General features: G+C 39.1%; 1 protein-coding gene across 1 annotated transcript; it reads right to left on the bottom strand.

Moving 5' to 3' along the window:
* Nucleotides 1-108: 108 nt before the first annotated feature.
* Nucleotides 109-19305, bottom strand: LOC138621390 (guanine nucleotide-binding protein G(q) subunit alpha). Its single transcript, XM_069699398.1, has 7 exons — nt 18273-19305; nt 10103-10287; nt 6669-6823; nt 6372-6500; nt 5484-5613; nt 4543-4696; nt 109-4255 (listed from the first exon to the last, which is right to left on the bottom strand). The coding sequence occupies exons 1-7, from the start codon at nt 18406-18408 to the stop codon at nt 4065-4067; spliced, it is 1080 nt and encodes a 359-aa protein (XP_069555499.1). The 5' UTR covers nt 18409-19305; the 3' UTR covers nt 109-4064.
* Nucleotides 19306-21153: the final 1848 nt, after the last annotated feature.

A 21153-nucleotide genomic window follows, 5' to 3' on the forward strand; every position in this document is an offset into this window, starting at 1 on the left:
TGTGTTTTGAACTGAACTATAGCAGTCAGTAATGACATTTAAAAGCAAATCAGAAATGACAACTGTATCACTGACATGTAAGAAAATAAAAATCAGAGTCGACAAGAGTTGAAAAGAAACATGTTGCTTCATTCAGAAACATGTTGAAGGAGTGCGAGTTTATGGATACAGGAAACATTTTACACAATTATTATGGAGATCATCATAACACTTTTTCCAAAAATTGTCATTAAACCTCATATCTTCAGGATTTGGAGGCAAGGAAACTCAAAAGGAGGCTAGCTGAAAACAATCAGATGATGCGTCTCACACTTGAGTAATAGAGACGTTATTTTTTCCCCCCAACCCTGCAGGTCTGTCTGCGTAACACTGAACTGCTCTGGAACATACTGCATGATATTTAAACAGCAGAGTTCGTCTACTATGCATCTTTGCTCACTTAAAGGGAAAATCCAGGCTCAACATAACTCACAAGATCTCCCTCAGAGTGATGATGTGAACATGAAAGGTTGGAAACACTCATCTGTGGTGCAGATTTATGACAAAATCCAAATATAATTTACATTTCATCAAGTGTAATACTGTTTTGTTAGCATCTATTTTCATTGTTTCATTGTTATGTAAAAAAAAAAATCAAAACAAGACAATGAATATCAGATCTCAGATCAGTTGACACAACAGGTTTTTGGTGTAGAGTTTCTGCTCTGTGGGTTGAAAGCAGCATGTGAACTGTGTAAACAAGGATTTTCCCTTTAAGTAACAGGGACAGTGTAAATACCCACTTTACAACAGCAGGGACAAAAGTTACTGATTACTGCCAAATATACTACAAGCGATCATCAACACTGATAAATTTAAACTACAGTCCAGCTTCAAAACATCTCCTCTGGCAACAACAATCAGAATAATACCTTTTTAACATTCAGTAAAATGTGTGAAGACCCCAGTGTGTCCTGTTAGGCGCTGCTGTTGATAAGTGGTTACTGTAAGATCTTGATTTACTTCAAGTACACTGTGAATTGGACAGGACATTAACTTGTTGCTGTGCCTGTTGCCCTTTTGCAAAAATCAACCAACGTTGTATGCAATTTCAACAGCCAGCTGAAATATCTGAGAACGGGAGCTCTAAGCGAGGGTTGCCAGAGCGGCTGTTAAATTCTCAGCAGGTGGCTGCCGATGGTCCAGATTGTGACACTTTTCAAGCACAATCTACACGTGCCGATGGGTGACGAGCCCTGTTGTTGAATCATAGTCATACCAGGCAGTTCAACGCATTATAATGCACTGTGGCATGGATTTTAAGACATGTATCTGATGCGACAACATTACGAAATCCATAAAAAGTGTGTTGTGATTACAATTGACTCATGATGTGCTTATAATGTCCTGTAATTTATGTCATATCAGCTACATGAGCTACACTTCAAAGCTGTTCCCAGGGCTTCTTATAGCGCAGAATAACAAAGAAAGACCACCAAGCCAAAACCAAACAATCTTCCGGCTGCACAACAGGACATTATTGGCTGCACTAGCTTCACTTCTCATAAAAACACAGGTACCTTGCATGGGACTCCAGAGGCACAGCTTATTCAATAAGGCAATATGTACACGTGAACTGTTGTGTATTTTCTCTTGTGTTGTCATCTCATAAATAAAATCTAAAATAATACTGTACATTCTAAGGAAATGGTGGCAATCAAGATGGAAATGACGTAAATAAAGACATGTTAAAAAGCACCTGTAAATGTACCATCCTAATTAGGCCAAATAATGTAATTTTTTTTTGTGTGTGTACAATACTGAGTTTCTATCAGTATTTGGAAGAGTGGAAAGAGTGATGGTATTCCCATCTATTAGCACAAATAATCAAATAATTAAATATCCTTATCAGGATATTTATCAACACTTTACCTGCCTCCCGCCCACCATGAGAAATAAAACATCTTACCTACAGAAGGTGGTTGATGTTTGGGGTGGGGAGTGTTGAGGATCACATGTGCAGGTTAGACAAAGGAATTTCAAAGCTGATCAATACTTATTGAGAAGCAGTGTAATAAAATTAAATATAAAAGAATAAGAATCAATGAGTGATGTAATTACACTTATTTGACAAGTGCTTTGTTCCTGAAGCCAGTTAAGAACTAAACTATTAAAATTAGCCCTGTAGATTAGATTCAGTCTGCAGTTTCTCATATAAAAGTCAATTTAACAAAATGGCTAGTGTAAGTACTGGCAAACTAATTGATCTGTTGTTGGATAATAATAATCTTTTTTAAGCAGTTCTGAAGCTGAACAATGTTTCTTTGCTGAGAAATAAAAACACAAAATGTACATTCTCCTCTTCAAAAAAAAAGAAACAAAAACAAACATGTCAATAACATATTGTTTCTTCCAAAAATGAATTAGCTATTAGACATACAATACAATTACATAGATACATATTTTCAATACTGCACATTCAATCTGCCAAAAAAGTAATGATTACAAAGCCAACAAAGATGCTGCCATATATATATAGAGAGATGTATGTACAATGATTATAGCATTCAAAATTGCACTATGCCTCAATAAATGTAAAATACAGGTTTATGTTCAAGGGAACTGTTACAAAAAAATACTCAAAGTAAATTGGGAATGAGGAATTGCAAATAAGAGGTGCCAATCAGAAACAAGAAGGGCTTACTTTGGTACAAACTCAACATCAACACTCTGCTCTTTTACATAAGAAGTAGGCAAATGTATTCTCCACTGCTAATGAAGTACAACAGTCAAGACAGCCGGGCTGTGATTGGATGATTACAAAGCTACAGCTAAAATGTGACTGGATAGTCCACAGGCCAAAGGGGGAGGGGTTCATAGCCCATGCGCAAGGTTGCGATTGGACAGTTCAAGCAGTTTAATCCGGTGGCTGGCTGCCTCCTCTTAAATGGCCTGCTAACTAACTGTATCTTAAGTCAGTCCACGCTGTGGAGATCTGTATGTATGGGGGAGAGAATACCACTGACTTTGTTGAATACCTCAAAAACTGCAGAAATCGGTTGGTCGATCAATACGTCGGAGAGTAAAGTCAGGCAGTCCGTTCCTTCTGCGTTCATTAGCCCTGCCCTGCTCTATCCTGTCCTCATCACTTTTCATTGAAGTAGTTAACAGCGCAATAAATATACATATTATCATAATAGAAAGCGTTAATGTGGCACAGTTGAAGATAATCATTTAATAATATCATCTCATAAATTATTACCTCCTCAGCTTCTCTCAGTCTGTTTAAAGTGACCGTCACCATTTTGATTCATCTTCACATGACAGGGCAGAGGTCCCCGTGTGCCTCCTCACCTCTTCGCTCAAAGCTTAGAAAGCATTTTTAAAGCCAATTTCTCTCACATTTCTGAGCCTGATGGTTTTGTCGATGACAGAGAACTATCACATGACTGTCGCCCAGCGTATGACTCCGGCTATTTTCCCCCAAACCTGGGGGATGCATTTCCACAGTCGCATAAGCTCTACTCATTGAATGGTACCAAAGTCAATTCAATGTAATAAGAATAATGATTAAAGTCAATCAATATCAAGTCAATCTGAAATCATTTAAAACTCACAGTTTATGCCTACTTATCAAGACACATGCCAATCAGTCTGTTTAAGGAAAAGCTGTCAATCAGAGATCTGTTACATGATTTCCTATTGGGCAAAGAGGTAAACGCTCATGAAGACACGACAGGTAAGGAGGGAGGCTTTAAAAAAAGAAAAGAAAAAAAAAAGTTTTTTGTTTATAAAATGGCAGGTAGGAGACTGCATCGTTCCAGCTCCTTTCCCAACACCTGCAAACATCCTACCCCCTCTCCCGATTTTTCATCAACTCCTTAAATAGCAAGATAACATTTACTCTGCTCACCCTTGAGGACCAAGAGGTCACTAATGGCAAATAAATTACTATCATGCAACCATTAGATTTTTTTTCTTTCTTTCTCCGATTATTTTATGCAGGTGTGTATATGATCTCTCTTTTCACAGATTGCGTCAGTCAGTGTGTGTTGAGGAGCTGTAACTGCAAGCCCTGCTCCGCTCTACACCAGGTTGTACTCCTTCAGGTTGAGCTGCAGGATGGTGTCTTTGACGGCCGCAAAGACGAAACGGATGTTCTCTGTGTCAGTGGCGCAGGTGAAGTGAGAATAGATGATCTTGTCGCTGTCTGGATTCAGGTCCACAAACATCTTGAGGATGAACTCTCGCCCTGCTTGGGCGTCCCTCTGCGGACCTGGAGAGGGGAATAATACGGTCTATCAGTACATGTGCTAGTGGTGACGACAACCTAGTCATAAAACATCACGAGGCTTACCAATCATTCAATCTATCAGTGGCTTTTTTTTTTTTCCTGGAAGTTTTTTGGACACTATTGCAAGTAGACCTGTGGAGATGCCTGTGGAATTTTTTTTACAATGATTTTTCTCCTCTTCTCTCTTCTCGTAAACTAGCAGTTAAAAATGTATTAAAAAGATGACACTACTTGTTTTAACATTTGTTTACCATGCTGCTGACACCCACCATCATACTCTGGGAAGTAGTCAACCAGATGAGAGTACATGATCTTCTCCTCCAACAGGTCCTTCTTGTTGAGGAACAGAATGACTGAGGAGTTTTGGAACCAGGGGTACGTGATTATCGTCCTAAACAGAGCTTTACTCTCCTCCATCCGGTTCTGCACACACAGTGTGTGTCAATGTTGTGTGTGTGTGTGTGTGTGTGTGTGTGTGTGTGTGTGTGTGTGTAGTGAGGGGGTGAAGACATACAGAAAGAGAGAGACAGTTAATCACTTAATTAAACCACAGTCTTTCATCCTCATTAAGTGAAGATTTTAATAAACGTTTTAGCGTGCCAGTGGGAGAACAATAAAGATGAGATAGAAGGGCAGTCATGTCATTAATTTCTCCTGTGCATTTGATTTCAGTGTTTAATTGAACAAAACAACCTTTCGGGAAAGCAAGCCTCAGACATTACAGCGCTATAGTGTGTTAAACAGAAAGTCTTCTGTATATTATAACAGCTAATCTAATTGACTCCAGGATAGAGGACATGCAGCTGGTCGGTCTTGTCTTTCTGCAATATGCAAGCTCACAGTAACAATGGAAGAAACACACACAAGTACAAAAACAGATGACATGCATATGAATGCACACCTGCTCATTAATACACTTTAACAAACTGACACACGCTATATACTCTTAAGAAGGAAATGTGGCCTGAGGTGGTATTCAAAACAGCTGGCTGATCATTTACAAATGCTTTCCAAGGGAAAAAGAAGTGGAGCACTGCCAAGCAGGACAAGAAACTGATTTCCATTGTTTTAAATATGGAAAGCTTTTCAACTTCAGAGACAACTCGTCTTCTCCACGATATGAAATAAAAAAGCTTTTTGAAAGGGGAAATTGTTTTTGTTTGTTAATTTTGTTTGATTTTATTTATGTTTACAATAGTAGATCAATCACCTCATTGTCTGATTCAACCAAAACTTGGTCGTACTCGCTCAGCGCTACCAGAAACATGATGGATGTGACGTTCTCAAAGCAATGGATCCACTTCCTCCTCTCCGACCTCTGACCTCCAACGTCCACCATCCTGTCACAGAAGGTACATCCAGGAAAGAGAAAAGAGTCACTATAAGCCCTCAAAGTGTTAACAAGTTTGTTTGGATCAGCCCATTTTGACCAGTGGTGATTCAAATGTCATGACACATCATTTGAATTTCTACTTTATAAAAAAAAATGCTCAAATCATGAGCAAGAGCAGCAATACCACAATGTAAAAATGCTGCATTACATATTAAGCACATCTTATTACTTTACATCATGCAAAAAAGAGTCAGCCAATCAGAAGAAAGAGTCACTGATATCAATGCGTTCCAAAGACACAACACAGCCCAGTTTTGGTAGAGCACCAGAGACAAGCTTCGAGAGAAGATGTAAATCTATATTGAGATCATTTTTAGTATTTAAAACCACAAAAATATCTTCTTATGGTGGCAAAACTGCAAATAAAACACAGGAAGGGTGTCAAATATGAGACTTTTAAAGGTTCTAAAATAATTTGGAGATAACATGCCAATATCTAAAGGTGCCTAAACATACTTTGCACTTTTCCACCATGACATACACAGTATTGCTGTCGTGTGAACATATCATTAAAACATTGGCTTGACTCCCATCTCCTTTTCATTCAATCAGTAGTTCTTGAAGTTTATTATTATATTATCATATAAATGGCTAAAGGACTAAACGTTCCACTGAACATTGTCTGAGCTTTGCTTAATTCCAGAGTTGAAAAGTCTTCAAAAGCGCCATCATATTTTCAGAACCTGAACGTGTGTCCCATCTCACCTGAATATGACACTCTGCAGGTCAAATGGGTATTCAATAATGCCTGTAGTTGGGACTCGAACCCTCAACACATCCTGCTGGGTGGGAAGATAGGACGGTTCAGCGATCCGGTCCAACGCGTTCAGGTAACTAAAGAGACAGGGAATAAAAAAATAATCCAGGATTTGTCATCATGGAAACCATCCACAGAATGAGAGTCTAATTTACCTTAAACACATCTAGAAAAGTCTCCCCTGAGATTTCTTATAACCCTGAGTTGATTCGGACGCCTGTATCAAGTGAACGGTTTCTACTCACTATTTCGTGGAGTCGGAGAGCTGGTATTCCCTCCTTCGATCATAACACTCCTGGGTGCCTGGGTCATTCCATAAACTCTTGATTGCGTCGACGTAAGGATTGTCGAACATGTTGACCTTTTCTACGTCCACCTCTCTCACAATGTTGGCGTTACCCTGGTGGAAAACATAACAAGAAATGCCATGATTGACTGAGACTGACATTTATATCAACAGTGCCAAACAATAATACAAACTTAATTCATCAAAAAGTCACTCAATTTCATTTATGTAAAAAAAACAATAAGTGTAGGGGTTGTGCAGTCCTAATTAGTGCTGGTTAATTGTCTCGCTCTCTCACATATTCTATATCCAGAAATTTCCTTGCACCCCCAGGGCTCAGCATGGACCTAATATTTCAAGCTGAAATCCCACTGGTACTATTAAGGGGAAAGTTTTGCCGCCCCAGATTCCTATTAAAACTCTCCTGTGTCCCATGGAAAGAGATCAACATGTGCCTGGATGGCGAAACGGTTTCACATACAGCACTGCACTGGTATTCTTTATAATTAGGATGGGATACTTCATGCTCGCATTGTGTATGTGGCTGAACAGACATGATTAATCCTTTTATACTTATACAAGACAATTCAGCAAAACTGTAACGCTAACATGGCAGAGTAAAACTTTTCTGCCATATTTGTAGCGATGCAGAGCAGGTCAACGTCATACATTTTAATTTATGTTTAATTTTATTTTCACAATCATAAAGTCTATTTGGAAAATTCCCACAAGTGGAGTTAGTAGACACAGTGCATTAGCATAAAGGTTTATTCGCATTTATTATACATGACAGCCACCTATAGAACCCCTACTCAACCAAATCTCATTAACCACACAAGATGCTTAAGTAGACGCACCGTAGGCTAGAATGAAGAATATAGTGATGACAGAACTGGCAGGCAGTACTGGAAAAACATAAGCATAGCAAAAAAAAAAAAAATCAGTTTCACTTAAATGATGAAGATTTTCATTAACTAACTCAACGAATGATGATCTACCTACAGGTCAATAGTAACACTGCACAAACATTTTCTTAACAGGTCACTTCTGACCTTAAACGCCAGCGCCAGACGACTAAACATTGTTTTCATCGTGTCTCATGTAATCGAGTCTGCATGATGCCCACTGAGCAAGTTTAGAGACCCAGCAGCTCGATGGTCTGAACACGACTGAGACATATGGATGTAGGACATGATGGGATGGTAAGCGTCTGAGGACAGTGACCTATTTAAATGTGTTATAAATCCCACTTTCCTATGATAGTGACATTTACTACAAAAGCCCAGAGAGACAGCGTAAACACGATCGACTGGTTTCACTTCCTTTGTGATGTCAGTAAACTCCTTTGTCAAAGATAAAATACTTCCCATTTTAACCTCGTGTATGAGAGCACAGGGATGTTGGATGCATAGTATGACAGGTATGCTATGTATTTTTGTAGTTTGAAGGTGGTTAACTGGAGTTACTGTACAATGAAATGCAGGGATTTTTTTTTAAAAAAAGCACTACATTAAAAACTGTTACTTGTATTTTCTTTTCAAAAATGTGATTATAGCAGCATTTGCTTTACTAAGCCTATGTAGGTAATATATAACAAAATTTAAAATTGTGTTAAAGAGGGTGAAACAAAGTGATCTCTTATCACTGTAACTTCACTTTTGGTTTCATTCTTCATGAGCATGCACACAAGGGACGGGAAGCGAAAGCAAGTGTGGAAAAAGATCTTCCACCACAAGCGGAGATGAATGGCCTTTACCAAGCTAACTCCAAGTAGTGGTGTCATTTTAAAGTGTTATCTAAAGCACACATGGCAAACAGGTGTTTGTGATTTGGCTCCTGAGGCTATGCCATATTATATTGTTTACAGTAATAACTGTATAATTTCTATATGATAAACAAAATTAAGATAGTGATAATGGAAATATTCCAACTTGTTGACATAATGATGTCATATTGTTATGCTGCGTAACGGTATGATGTGCGTTCTAATTTACACGTGGCAACAACAAGCATGGCTGATAAGTGGAGGAGTTAGGTGTTAAAAGGGGAGTGACTTCAGTCATGTGGAAGTGGCTTGGTCAGAAAAGCGCAGATGATCAATAAACCACAGTAATTTGTTAGTTTTCACTGGATATCTAAAGGAAACGGTTACATTTATATACATATAAAACTATAACACGTATTTTGTTGCAATTATATTTTCTTGCAATTATTAATACACTTTTGGACTGGTTCTTACAGTCTGCGTCTTCACTAGCATGAAGGTGTGCTGTCTTACATTACATTGTATGCCTGAGCAGTAGTTGAAATTCAAACAATATGCAGTGGTTTTTGTCATGTGGCACCCTGTTACCTTAAAAGGAGCCCTCAATAATCTAAGACTATTCAGAAATACATACCCAAATACTTATAACTGAACACATCGCACTTAAAAAAAATCAACAACATCTGACCTCTAATATAAATTATCACTGAATGCATCAATCAACTCTTCTGAACTGTCCAGTAATACTTAAGCAATGCCTGAAACAGGAATCTAATGCAGCAAATAGGAGCCAGTGGCAACTTGTAGGAAATGATGATGCTCATAAAACGTGACGGTATTAAAGACACTTTTAATATCTACACAATCAATGTGTTATATTCATGTCACTTTGAATAGCATATTTTGTTTTGTGCATTATGAATAAAATACTTACTGGCTCTCAGTCCAGGATCTCAAACTAAAATCTACTAAATAGTTCATCAACTCTTCCAAATTAAAATCTCTACAAAACCTGACCAGGCTGTGGCCTAGCACGGAGAAACTCAAGCACCTGGTCAGCTGTCACCTAAAATGGTCTGATTTGTAAAAAAAAAAAAAGTGTTGCCAAGGTGATGACTCCTATACTCCCATTTCCTTTCATTCGTCACTCATACAGGGAATAATCTGTGTGTAAGAGGTCACTGTAACAGCTACCAACAGCTTGCTATGACGGCAAGGGTAACTCGGACAAATAAAAAAGGCGAAAGAAGGCCCAGCTGACGTGATAGTTACAGAAACTAAGGTCAAATTTGGGTGAGTAGTGTAGGGCAGGCCTCTCTTATTTGTTTGTATAGATGTATTTGTGTGTGTACATGCACGCATGGATTTGAGTGCACCGAAACAAGCAAACAAATACACACAGGGTATGATGGAGCACTGGCGTGCTTTAAGGACACAGGAAGTGTAAAAAGGACAGGAAATGATTATGGATGGCTGTTCCCCATAAGATAGACGGCACTCTAAAAATATGCAAGCACGCTGTGGCCACTTTGTAGAGTCTCTCTCTATTTCTTAAACCATCTGTCACCCTTGACTACCATTGTCCTTTCACTTGGGGAATTTGAAATGGCTCGAGTGATCTCATCTACCTTGTTGTGCTCATATTTGTAGGGGATCTTGAGCGTCTCCATGGCTCGGATCATAGCCTGCATGGCTGTGAAGATGTTCTGATAGACCAGTTTAGTAAAACCCCTTTTGTCCTCGTCGGAGTAACCGGCACCGTGGATAATCCTCATCTGTTTGATGAATGTGCTCTTCCCGCTTTCTCCAGTGCCTGAGAAAGGAGACAGGAAAAGGGGACAAAGAGTTTATTTATTTAGTAGGTTTGTGCTGGGTTTCATTCAGCCAGACAACACATTTAATCTCCTGTGTCAGCATTCATACTCCTTAAATGGACACCCAGTCATTTAAGATTTTTCTGGACCTCCATAGGCAAAAACATGACAAAAGCTGTTTTATCACAATAAAACAATTACTTAGAAGACAGCCATTAAAATCTCGTTGGAGAGGCTGCTTGGCCAGTCACGGGCCCAAATACAGAATATATTCTGTACTATTTGTCAGTGATGCTTTTTCTACTTTCAATGTGACCACTAGATACATTTTTAATGTTAGTAGTGCATTATGTTGGATACATCAATGGGGAATTATGTACTGATGATGAGATTCTAGTTATGTGGATATGAAATCCTTATGAGGAAGCAGTTTTCTATTTACACAGCCGCAGACATGGAGAAACACTGGTACTCGTTTTAAGTCACGTTTTTGACCGTGATGAATGTCCAATATTCACTATTTATTTTGCTCTGTTTTGGTCTCCACCAATAGTAGGAGAAAAGGCTGGTCCTATAGAAGATAAATGCAGCATGTTAAGCATTTAGTCAATAACTTTGTCTGTCTGCTATTGGGTACTGAGTATTGTGGGTTTACATGAACATTTCTGTTCCAACAGCTGTCTGCTGTGTCCATAAGTATTTATCAGAATGGATTTCGGGCCTGGAAAATACAGAAATAAAAGCAGATAGTCATTTGATCGGATGTTAATAAATAAATACTGATTAATACAAATACTGTAATCCCTGAAAATGTAGATTTAATTGTATTTGAGAATTAAAATGATTCTAAAATGTATTCAAAATGTACATGTGTACAAAGATTGTTCTTTAATACAACATGCAGTCTTGGAAAAAACATGTGCGCCCACATTTATACGCACAGATGTACAGTACATGTACACAGACATACAGTGTGTACTCACTTAGTCACACATATAATATTATGTGCTGGCTACTTTCCTCTCAGCCTGTTTGCTTGGTCTGGTGACAGACCAAGAACAACATCTCTTAGTGGTGACAGGAGCTATTTGGGTGTGAAGAAGCAGGGGTGTAGTTTTCTCTTTGGTTCATTGAGAATCTTGGCAGACCAAGTGAGCGGTCTAACTTTACCACACTGCTAACTGCCAGAAAGGTGTGTGTGTGTGTGTGTGTGTGTGTGTGTGTGTGTGTGTGTGTGTGTGTGTGTGTGTGTGTGTGTGTGTGTGTGTGTGTGTGTGTGTGTTTTGCATGTCAGTGGTCAAGAAACGTGTGCAGCAGTCCAGTGCAACTGTCTGTCTCTGTCATACAGCTGCGATTTGAATTGCACATTTTGTCTCTTTAATTTAGTATGTACTGTAGCTACCCTTACAAAGTATGCACTGTCGCATGCAGTATGCATACAATTGGGACATACTTAAGCGGCAACCAACTGCAAAGTCACCCATTGGTTTGTGAACTGTCACTATGAAGCTTTGAGTTCAGAGTTCGGCCGCCACCACCTTGTTATTTCAGAGCGGTTTCTGAGCCAGAGGTGACCATATTTGGACGATTTGGGGAGGAGCAAGCGGTTGATCTGACTTGATCTGACTCCCGCCCACCAATTGTTGAAACTTGACTGCACTACAGGTCTGTCCATCAAACAGACATGCCCCAAAAATCATGGCTTTTTGAGGCCAAGTTTCTAAATAATGGTGGGGTTATTTTCAGATGGACAGAAAACTAATAAGAAAGAGGGACTTTAGCTAACAACACCATGAGAACTTATGGAAAAAAAATTATTGATTTTGTATTTCATGAGAGCCTTTGAATGGTAGTCTATGGAGCCGGAGGCTTTTTTGTAATTTTGGTGGTATTGCAGTTTATGACACTTGGGCACTGGCCTCATTTTATAGACGCAGAAGCTGTGAACACTTTTATTAACAGTCAATGAACATACTACTTCATCATAAAATTCCGCCAAAAACGTTGACCCTCTTGGTCATAAACGTTGCAATCGACAGCACAACATCTGAAGTAAAATGATGCGATTTGGAATAAGTATGCTTCCTTTTAATGGCTCTATGGAATGCACAGACTATTGTGTTATCCTTGGTGCACTTTGACATGTTCACCTTTGTTGTGGCAGTGGGTGAGCAAGAGTTTTATGATTAATTATTACATTAACCTCAATGGCAAGTAGCAGTTATTAGAGACCGCAAATAGTGTTAACAAGAATTAAGGCCCTGTGGCATTCACCCTGGAAATAGAGACACTATTTTTTTTAAACAGGCAAAGTGGAACAGTGAGTAATCTCACAAACTTCAATTAACTGTGCCAATGGGTTTTGGCTCTGGACAGGCACAAAGGATCTGGGTTGCTCTTGTGTTCTGATCGACCACTGGCTCTTCAAACACAGCACATGTAAGGTACTCACAAGACTATAGTAGTTCATACATGTTACTTTAGGCTACAGAAAAATGGGGTGGCTATACAGCAAGGATCGCCTGACCACATTTTGGTATTAATGGATCGTTTCTATTATACCGACGAGTAGCACTGAAAAAGATAGAGACAGCAAATATGCTATGTCTGAGTGTGCACTGGCCATTAGTGGCTGCTGAGTCACCTTTCAAATCAATGCAGTGTCCCAGGATCAACCCCTGTTTAAGACGGGTGTGTATGAATCAGTATTCCATCTGAGGTCAGTATAGAGTGCCCCAGGACTCCTGAACATAGTTGGACTCAGAGAGGGACAACAAATAAAATAAAAAACACAATCTGGTCTTTGTGTTTCTTTAATTATATGATAATCTGGACATTGGAAACTTGACTGTTAGCTGCCCAATGCTTAAAACATTAAGGTAATCACCGATTATTACAAAGATGGTTGATTATTGGCCATCAGACATGTCTTGGAAGTTGTGCATTTCAATAGCTCCTGAATATGTCACAGCATCAGTGTCAGCTAGTGTCAGCCTTAATTCTCAGCTTGGCTTCTGACTAGTGTTTAATAAATGTCACCTTTAATTAAGCAGAAGGAACTTGTAAAAATAACATGTAAAAATACTGTGGCGTACCAAATACCTCACTAGACCACATTCTCATTCTCTCCAGCAGCATTCACAGTATGAATATTTTTGTTTCTGACAGCTAGATAAACAATAATGCAGTAATAAGTTAGAAAAATATGTCGTTCACATCCTGACCATCGTGCCAATGTCAAGACCTGATTTATACCAGAAAAATGCTGATACTATGATATGTTACAATGTGACATGACCTCTCATACTGAAACTGAATCCAAGTCCAAATGATAAAAATTCCAGTTTCCTGCATTTTCTGTTGCTGCACTGTTAACTTGGTGGCATTTGTACAAGAATCATATGACATCTCTAGGGCTTCCTTTCACAATTACAACCATGTGTTTGTTAAAGGCTTGTAAAAAGTTGAGGTGGACTTTGTTCAGTTGTAGCCTTGACAAAGTTCCCACAGCTTTCATTTGGCTGATAAAAGCAGCTAATAGTGATTGGGTGGATTAACACTTTTACAAATATTTGTTACAGATGATGTAGAATTTGAGAGTCTAAATTACAAAGTTGCAGACTCTACATGCTGCAATGCTGCAATGATTTTAAAAGTTCAGCTGCGCAAAACTAACAAAGGCTAGCACCTGTTTTTGTGACTAGCGGGGTCTTGATATAATATAAAGTTGTTCATAAGTGTACTGGCTGTCATCCAGCTTCTCTATAGTTCTGTCTGTGTATGTGAATATGCATGTGTAAGTGTGTGGCAACAAAAACTAGGTTCAGTGGTCTCTGGAGGATTGAAGTTAGGCTGTGCCACTTTTGTAATTGAGCAATTTTAAATTAGATGTAGACAAGCCTGATAATTATTCATCTTTAACCCATTTGAGTGTCAACAGATGTTCCAGACCTCAAAGCTAATTCAAGGAGTCAGGTGTGTGGATTTTCATGACCGATTTAATTTAGTTATAAAATTTGTGCTGAATATGCACAGTAAATATATTCCAGCAAGGCAAAAGTAGCACTAGTATGTCGTACTCATGATCCACAAAATCATTAAGAAAAAATGAATGTAACAGAAAGAACCATGGGAATATTAATTTTAAGGTTATGGTTCTGCAGCTGATTTGTGACTCTTTGATTTCAGAGCATCCTCTAACACAACAAGCAGAGTTCTCATAACATCCCTGCTCGCACCTGCATTATTTGCTTCCACAAAAATGTTCAGTAAGTGTTCAATTGTCCTGTTCCTCCTCCTGCACTATGGTCTCAGTAAGGCAATTTCCAAATAACTTTTGTTGCAACCACAACAAAGTTTAAACTCAATTGTGAAAAAAATATTGACGGTTATCTAGAAAGTCCTTGATTTTCACACTGTACGAAAACACTGGTTGCTAGGAAAGTAAAAAGATCTCTCAAAAAACAAAAATTGACACATGGTCAGCAGCATAGTCAGCCAATGTGCTAAAACATACAAAACCACCATGTAGTCATGTTTTTGAACAAAAAAAAAAATACTCTTAAGAGATTAATTTGAGTATGTATCTTAATCATTGACATTGTCGAAAAACACAGATCTCTATTTCTTTCGAGTCTCCACTAAGTCTGTCCTACACCTCCATCAGTTAATCTTATACATCTCATGCCTGCAGTTTTGGAATCTCAGCTAAAGTTATGTCAACACTCTTTGTACCTTCTTTCAACTCTGTCACTTTCCTTTCCCCCAAAGAAGGGACGCACAGTATTGGATTTTTTTTAAACTGATTTTCCAACAAATGGGCAATCATTGTAGTGTTGAAGGAGTGCAATTTGGTTTCTCCTCACACGACCAACACCGAGTAATCATTGCAAATAGCAGCTTGCTTCGCACCCTTTATGAAATGTCCACACTGCAGACATATTGTTGCACCCTCTTTCACGCTCAAGAGACACAAGAGCACCATTGAGCTTTTAGGCCTAATTAAACCATCCTTTTACCGGGCTATTCAATTAGCAAACATTTTAAATTTTGGGCTGATGCCGATATTTCATTTTAAACTTTATCAGCCGATGCCAATGACATGACAACATTATCATGCATATGCCAGACCGAATGTCACACTTAAAGAGTTCACTTTAACTAAATTACTTTTCTGTGTTTACTTTTCAGTGAACAATGAAAAGTCCAAGGTGTTCTTGTGGATTATGACAACAATTTTCTTTTGAAAGAATGTGTTCATGTTGATGAATTTCTGGAACAGATAAATTTGACTTGGTTGTGGCTGAGATGTCCATCCTTATGGGACTTCTCCTTTGGTGAACATTGATCTTATAATTAGACTTTTCCCCAAGTCATCTTTCTCTGTGCAGCCTTTTTTTTTTTTTTTATCTAGCATTAAACTGCTCTCCTGCAGCAACAACTCTTTCAAACTGTTACTAGTAAACTATTCATCTGTCATCTAGTGTTAAAGTCAGTGTGTTTCTGTTCTTGGTTTACAACCTTCTAATCAGAGACATAAAGTGGATGGTTGAAACGCTTGCAATGTTCTCATTTATTGTGTTGCGTGTGTTTCATACACAGTCCCTGCGGACACAAAGCAATTAGCCACTTGAAAAGATTTGAAGTGAAGTTTAAAAGCCATGATGATTTGTGAAAAACCCAGTGATGGACATTCTGAGGAATTGAAAAACTTCTAAACTTAACCAGAGTTTTGTGCTGAAGTCTCACAGGACACGAAGAAATGAGTGAGTTTGAAAACCCACAATACACTGAATGAATATGGGTTATTGGAGCCATATAGAGCGCGCGCGCGCGGACACACACACACACACACACACACACACACACACACACACACACACACACACACACACACACACACACACACACACACACACACACACACACACACCTTCATCTGGTTAACTCGAACACTTGTTGTAGAAGTGGTGGCGTCCATGTGTATTAACACACACAAACAGAAACACACGATTTCACAGTGAATTCAGAGCCCTGTGTGTAAGCTGATACATTCAATGAGTTCTGAATCAAAACGGTTAATTAAGCCATCGTTGGTTTAGAAGCTTAGACATGTGCCTTCTTACTGCATGTATGAATGTCTCTACTTTCCAAAAGGGTTAAAAAGGTCAATTGTCCTGGTTTAGCCTCGACCACATTACATTTCCTGCTTGCACTCCATCTAGCCTCTCCATGCCATCCCTTAAATCTCTCACATGACAACACCAAACAGCAGGAAGGTGTTTATACCGCTGTCCAAAATGTACACAAATTAATGCTTCACAAAGTCAAATCTACTCCCTGTAACTTTATCATGATGGAAAATGTGAGGTTTTTTTTTGTGTTGTAGAGATCCCATATAAAGTTAATCAGCGCAAGAAACGTTTTATTCCACTTAATGGCCCTCACTGTGTTTTCTCGTGCTCTATATAGAAATACATTAATTGTAAGCTTCCTGTCATTAGAGGCACACTACTAAACCACTCTGCAATCTAATAGCTTTCGCTGATAGGACCCACTGATCAGCAGCTGCTACTCAAAAGTAAGTGTTGAATATGAATCATGAATTCTTTGGACTGTGCTGTAAAATGTTTTGCATCACATAAGGATAGTGACTAATAATTTGATAAATACAATATATTGTGTCATGAGAAATATAGTTAAGTCCTTGATCTTACACGCCATCCCTTTTTTGTTTAGGTCATTGGCTGTTATTGTGTTTACATAATGAGCGAATTGTTGGGTATTAAGAGAGATTAAGGGGCAAAAACAAAGCAATTATTTGTCCATATTTAGTGAGGGTGGTGGCAGTCAGCTCCTCAAATCCTGTTAAGGGGAATTCAGTTCATCATTTGGTGCAAACAGCAGGGCCGAGGGTAAACCTTCCTCACCCAGTCTCTCTTAAACATCCCTCAGGAGGCAAAACTAGGATCCGAGGATCTAAATGGTCAATTTTCTTTCTTTTTCTTTTTTTTAAATAAGGAACTGAGTGAGAAGTGCACTGGAACAGGAAGAGAGGTTTCTGGCACCACTCTCCAGGACCACAGCCATCACATCTAATGGGCTTTCCACTGAAAATCTAATTCAAAACTGGATGGTAAGTAGATGACTTGTTTTCTTCACATTTCTCCGGTATGACTAATACCCCCCCTCCCTTTCACAACCAAACACTGAAAATGAACAAGTACCAACACTATGACTGAAGTTTGTACACATCAGGGAACTGTAATTCTGAGATTAAATCATGAATCATTGGTGACTGAAAAATTGAGACAAGAAAAGCCAAAGGATCTCTTACCATACTGCAATGTTGGGTTATAGTCACTTTCAGAATGATTTCAAATAAATGAATACTGCATATCATAATGGCTGCATGAGCATACCATCACATGCAGGTTTCTATCTTATTACAGGACAGCAAGCTTTCCCTACAGACTCGCACCTGTTACATAATCATTGCCAGGGTTGGGTGTAAAGCTGCAAAAGTGTTTTGATTACGCCCAATAAAGCGCAGACTTTGGCCCCGCCAACATTTGACACACTCATAAGCACACCACCTGGATGGGCCCTTTAGGCCTTGGCTGCACACGTTGCGGTCAGGCCAGGGAAAGCGTGGATAGGTAAAAAGGTAATGCCATTAACTAGTAAGCGTTTGTTTCCTCGATACAAACCGTGTCACAGTTATTCAAATCAGGTGGTTTCAACACTGGAAGCCGTACATCTCTTCCCTCTGCTGACCTGTCAATTTGTACACTCGACTTCTAACGCCGAGACATTTCAATCAACCCACTCCCAACTTCACTCAGGTGGGAAGCCCCACATATAGACCCCCCTCCCGACAAAGGTATTTTGGGTGAGAGAGAGGAATTTGGGCTTTGCATCCCCCAGCCCCCCCTCCCCTCCCACTCCTCTCAGTCCCTTCCCCGTGTAGCCCTGCTGAGCTTACCGAGAAGCAACAGTTTCAGCTCCCGGCGTGAGTCCCTCTTATCCCGGCGGAGCTGCCTTTCGATCTCGTCGTTGATCCTCCTGGCTTCTTTCGCCTCCTCGCTGAGGCAACACGCCATTATGGATTCCAGGGTCATTCTCTCCCCCTTTTCTTATTTGAAAAAACACGCACACTTTTCCGCTCTCTTACTGATTCATCCAGATTTGAGATTTGGTAAAAACAAAACAAAAGCAAAAAAAACAACAACAGAATGCCAAATAACGCGTGGCCGCCCTTATAATGAGCTTGAACAACGCACAGATTGTGGTGGAAAGGAAAAAGATATTTGAGAAATTATTGACCCCCCCCCCCACACACACCTCCTCCTGTTTCGGTTCGCTTTCTGGGCTTTCCGGCAGCTTCAAAATAGTGTCCAAAGCGGTTTCGGTGGAATATCTGCGCGATCTTAATTGGTATAATCTGCTTTTCCGTTTCAATATGATCAACAGATCATTTTAAGACACATCCTCCTGTGTGATCTCGTTAAGCCTTGTCATCCGTGCCCGGCCAACCTCTTTTCAAAGTCCTCAATGTTGATATTTTTCAATCCACGAAACTCCTTGTGTTCCGGTTACCGTCTGCGGATGAGGGCAAGCAGAAAAACACATGAATAAAGCTGTCCGTTTATTTTCCAATGGCTCGACTCCCGGGCGTGGTGAGGCAGAATATGGCGGACTTTCACTCCAATCCGCTAGGCTGGGATACAGTACAGTTATCTGTGTGCTCAAAAAAACCAAGAAAGCCACACACAACACATCATTTCAGCCGGAGCTCTCGATAACGCGGCAAGAATATAACCCGGTTTGACAAAAAAAAAAAAACAAGCGCTCACTTCCGTGGCTCCGCAGCCGGGGTGGGAAGAAAGGAATAAACACCGTGTGGTTGCCTTTTCCCCCCGGCCAATCTTCTCCTTTTCCTCAATTCCCTTCATGTATTTTTATTACAGAGGCCATCCACTCCTCCGCTGGCAGGCTGACGTCGGCCTCCCATCGACTAGGGGGTGGTGGTGGGGGAGTGTCACGTCAAACAAGCTCCACACAAGTGTTTATACCCCAACCTGTGGAATAGAAAATGAATGGACATGCTGAACCCCATATCTCCACGGACAGGAGTGTAACAGTGGGCAACTCCACTTAAATTCAGGTTGTTGTTGTTTTTTTGTTTTTTTTTGTGCTGACTGTGGGAGAAAATGTTTAAGCAGTCTCAGTTATCAATATGTGTAAGTAAAAGCAGTTAAATGGAAAAGTATTTGTTTTTAATCAGGACTTCCTTAAAATACAGTTGTTTTTTTTGTTTTTTTTTGTTTTTTTTTTTTGTGCTGACTGTGGGAGAAAATGTTTAAGCAGTCTCAGTTATCAATATGTGTAAGTAAAAGCAGTTAAATGGAAAAGTATTTTTTTTTTAATCAGGACTTCCTTAAAATACAGTTGTTGTTGTTTTTTTTTAATGTAGCCTTTACTAAACTACAACTAATGCAGTCTCATACATCAATCGTTTACCTTCATGTAGGATGTGATGTTCATGGTTTTGTTTAGGAAGGCGTTGATTCAAGGTTATGACAATTTTGGAGCCTGTAGTTTGTGTTGTGCTGAATACATTTATTTTATTTAGCCCGTGTCCTAGGCTGCATTACTTTTAGCTAAGTCTACCTAATAAACTGGCCACCGTAGAGTAATACCTCAACATAAAATATTACACTGTGTTAATTTATTGTAATCACTCCCTTGAAACTGTTAGATTTGACTATTTTTTACAAATTGGACAGTTGCAGCTGTCTCAGCTCTTCTGAAAATACAAGTCATCTCTTGTATTTTATTGTTTGAATCCGAGGCCATGTTAGAACCGTGTGATGATGCAATTTTGGGACTAAGAAGTGAGCATTGTATCCACCCTGTTTACTTGTTACATGTAAATCATATGCCTTTAAAAAAAAAAGGAGATTTAATCATATTAGGAGTCAATGCATGAGCTGTTTGGGCATTTATTCAGGCCATGAGCAGATTTTTTTTTTAGACCCTACATGTATACAGTAACGAGATTGAGTTTCAAGCAACATGTTAAAAAAAGATCCAGAGCCATGACTGTCAAATCATGTTGACCAGCTTTATGTGTCAGTTTTGGTTTAAAAGCTTTTTGTGTTTAAGGCCTGCCTGAAAAGATTCCAGCTTTGTTTCTTGGTGGGTCACATGATAAGTTCCACCTGTATTACTGAATGAACAAATCACTTCTCTGCACTATTCAGCTTTGTTGCTTAGTTTGGAAAATAGCCACATGCTACTATCATTAGCTAAAAACCTTCAAATGGAAAACAGAAGTCTCTGGTAAATGAGCAGAAGGGCATTTGTCCAAAAAGTCTGTGACTTTTTAAAAGCATCATAAAAGATCTGCTGTACAGCACACTTTTAATGCTTTCAACAATCTATGACATAAATCTGAGAGGCAGGCAAATGGGTCCTGCACCATTAAGTCTGAGTTAAAGATTATAGCAAAGTGAAGACACTTGTCTTTATGAGCTGCTTTTGTTTTGCCTTATTTCAATGACACATTAAAGTGAGTAAAGGATTATACATTATACATTATACTGGAGGACCTCAAACATTTCAACAGGCAAACTTGAACCGCATTTTTTTTTTACCTAAGCATGTGCTTGTGCACTAAAGTATTTGTTATGGACTGCAGAGAAAACAGCACTTTAGAGAACCGTGTCACTTGAATAGCCATATATAAACCCATATTTGAAAACTTACTAACATTGAAATAATTATTGAAATTTTATACTTTGTAAAAGTTTTGTAAAGCTGAACTATAGTTATACACACTTAAACTCTTTGCTGCAAACAAG

Source organism: Brachyistius frenatus, unplaced genomic scaffold, assembly GCF_029030835.1.
Source record: "Brachyistius frenatus isolate BFR_SWC_R1_liver_20210118 unplaced genomic scaffold, ASM2903083v1 Contig_30, whole genome shotgun sequence".
NCBI lineage: Eukaryota > Metazoa > Chordata > Actinopteri > Embiotocidae > Brachyistius > Brachyistius frenatus.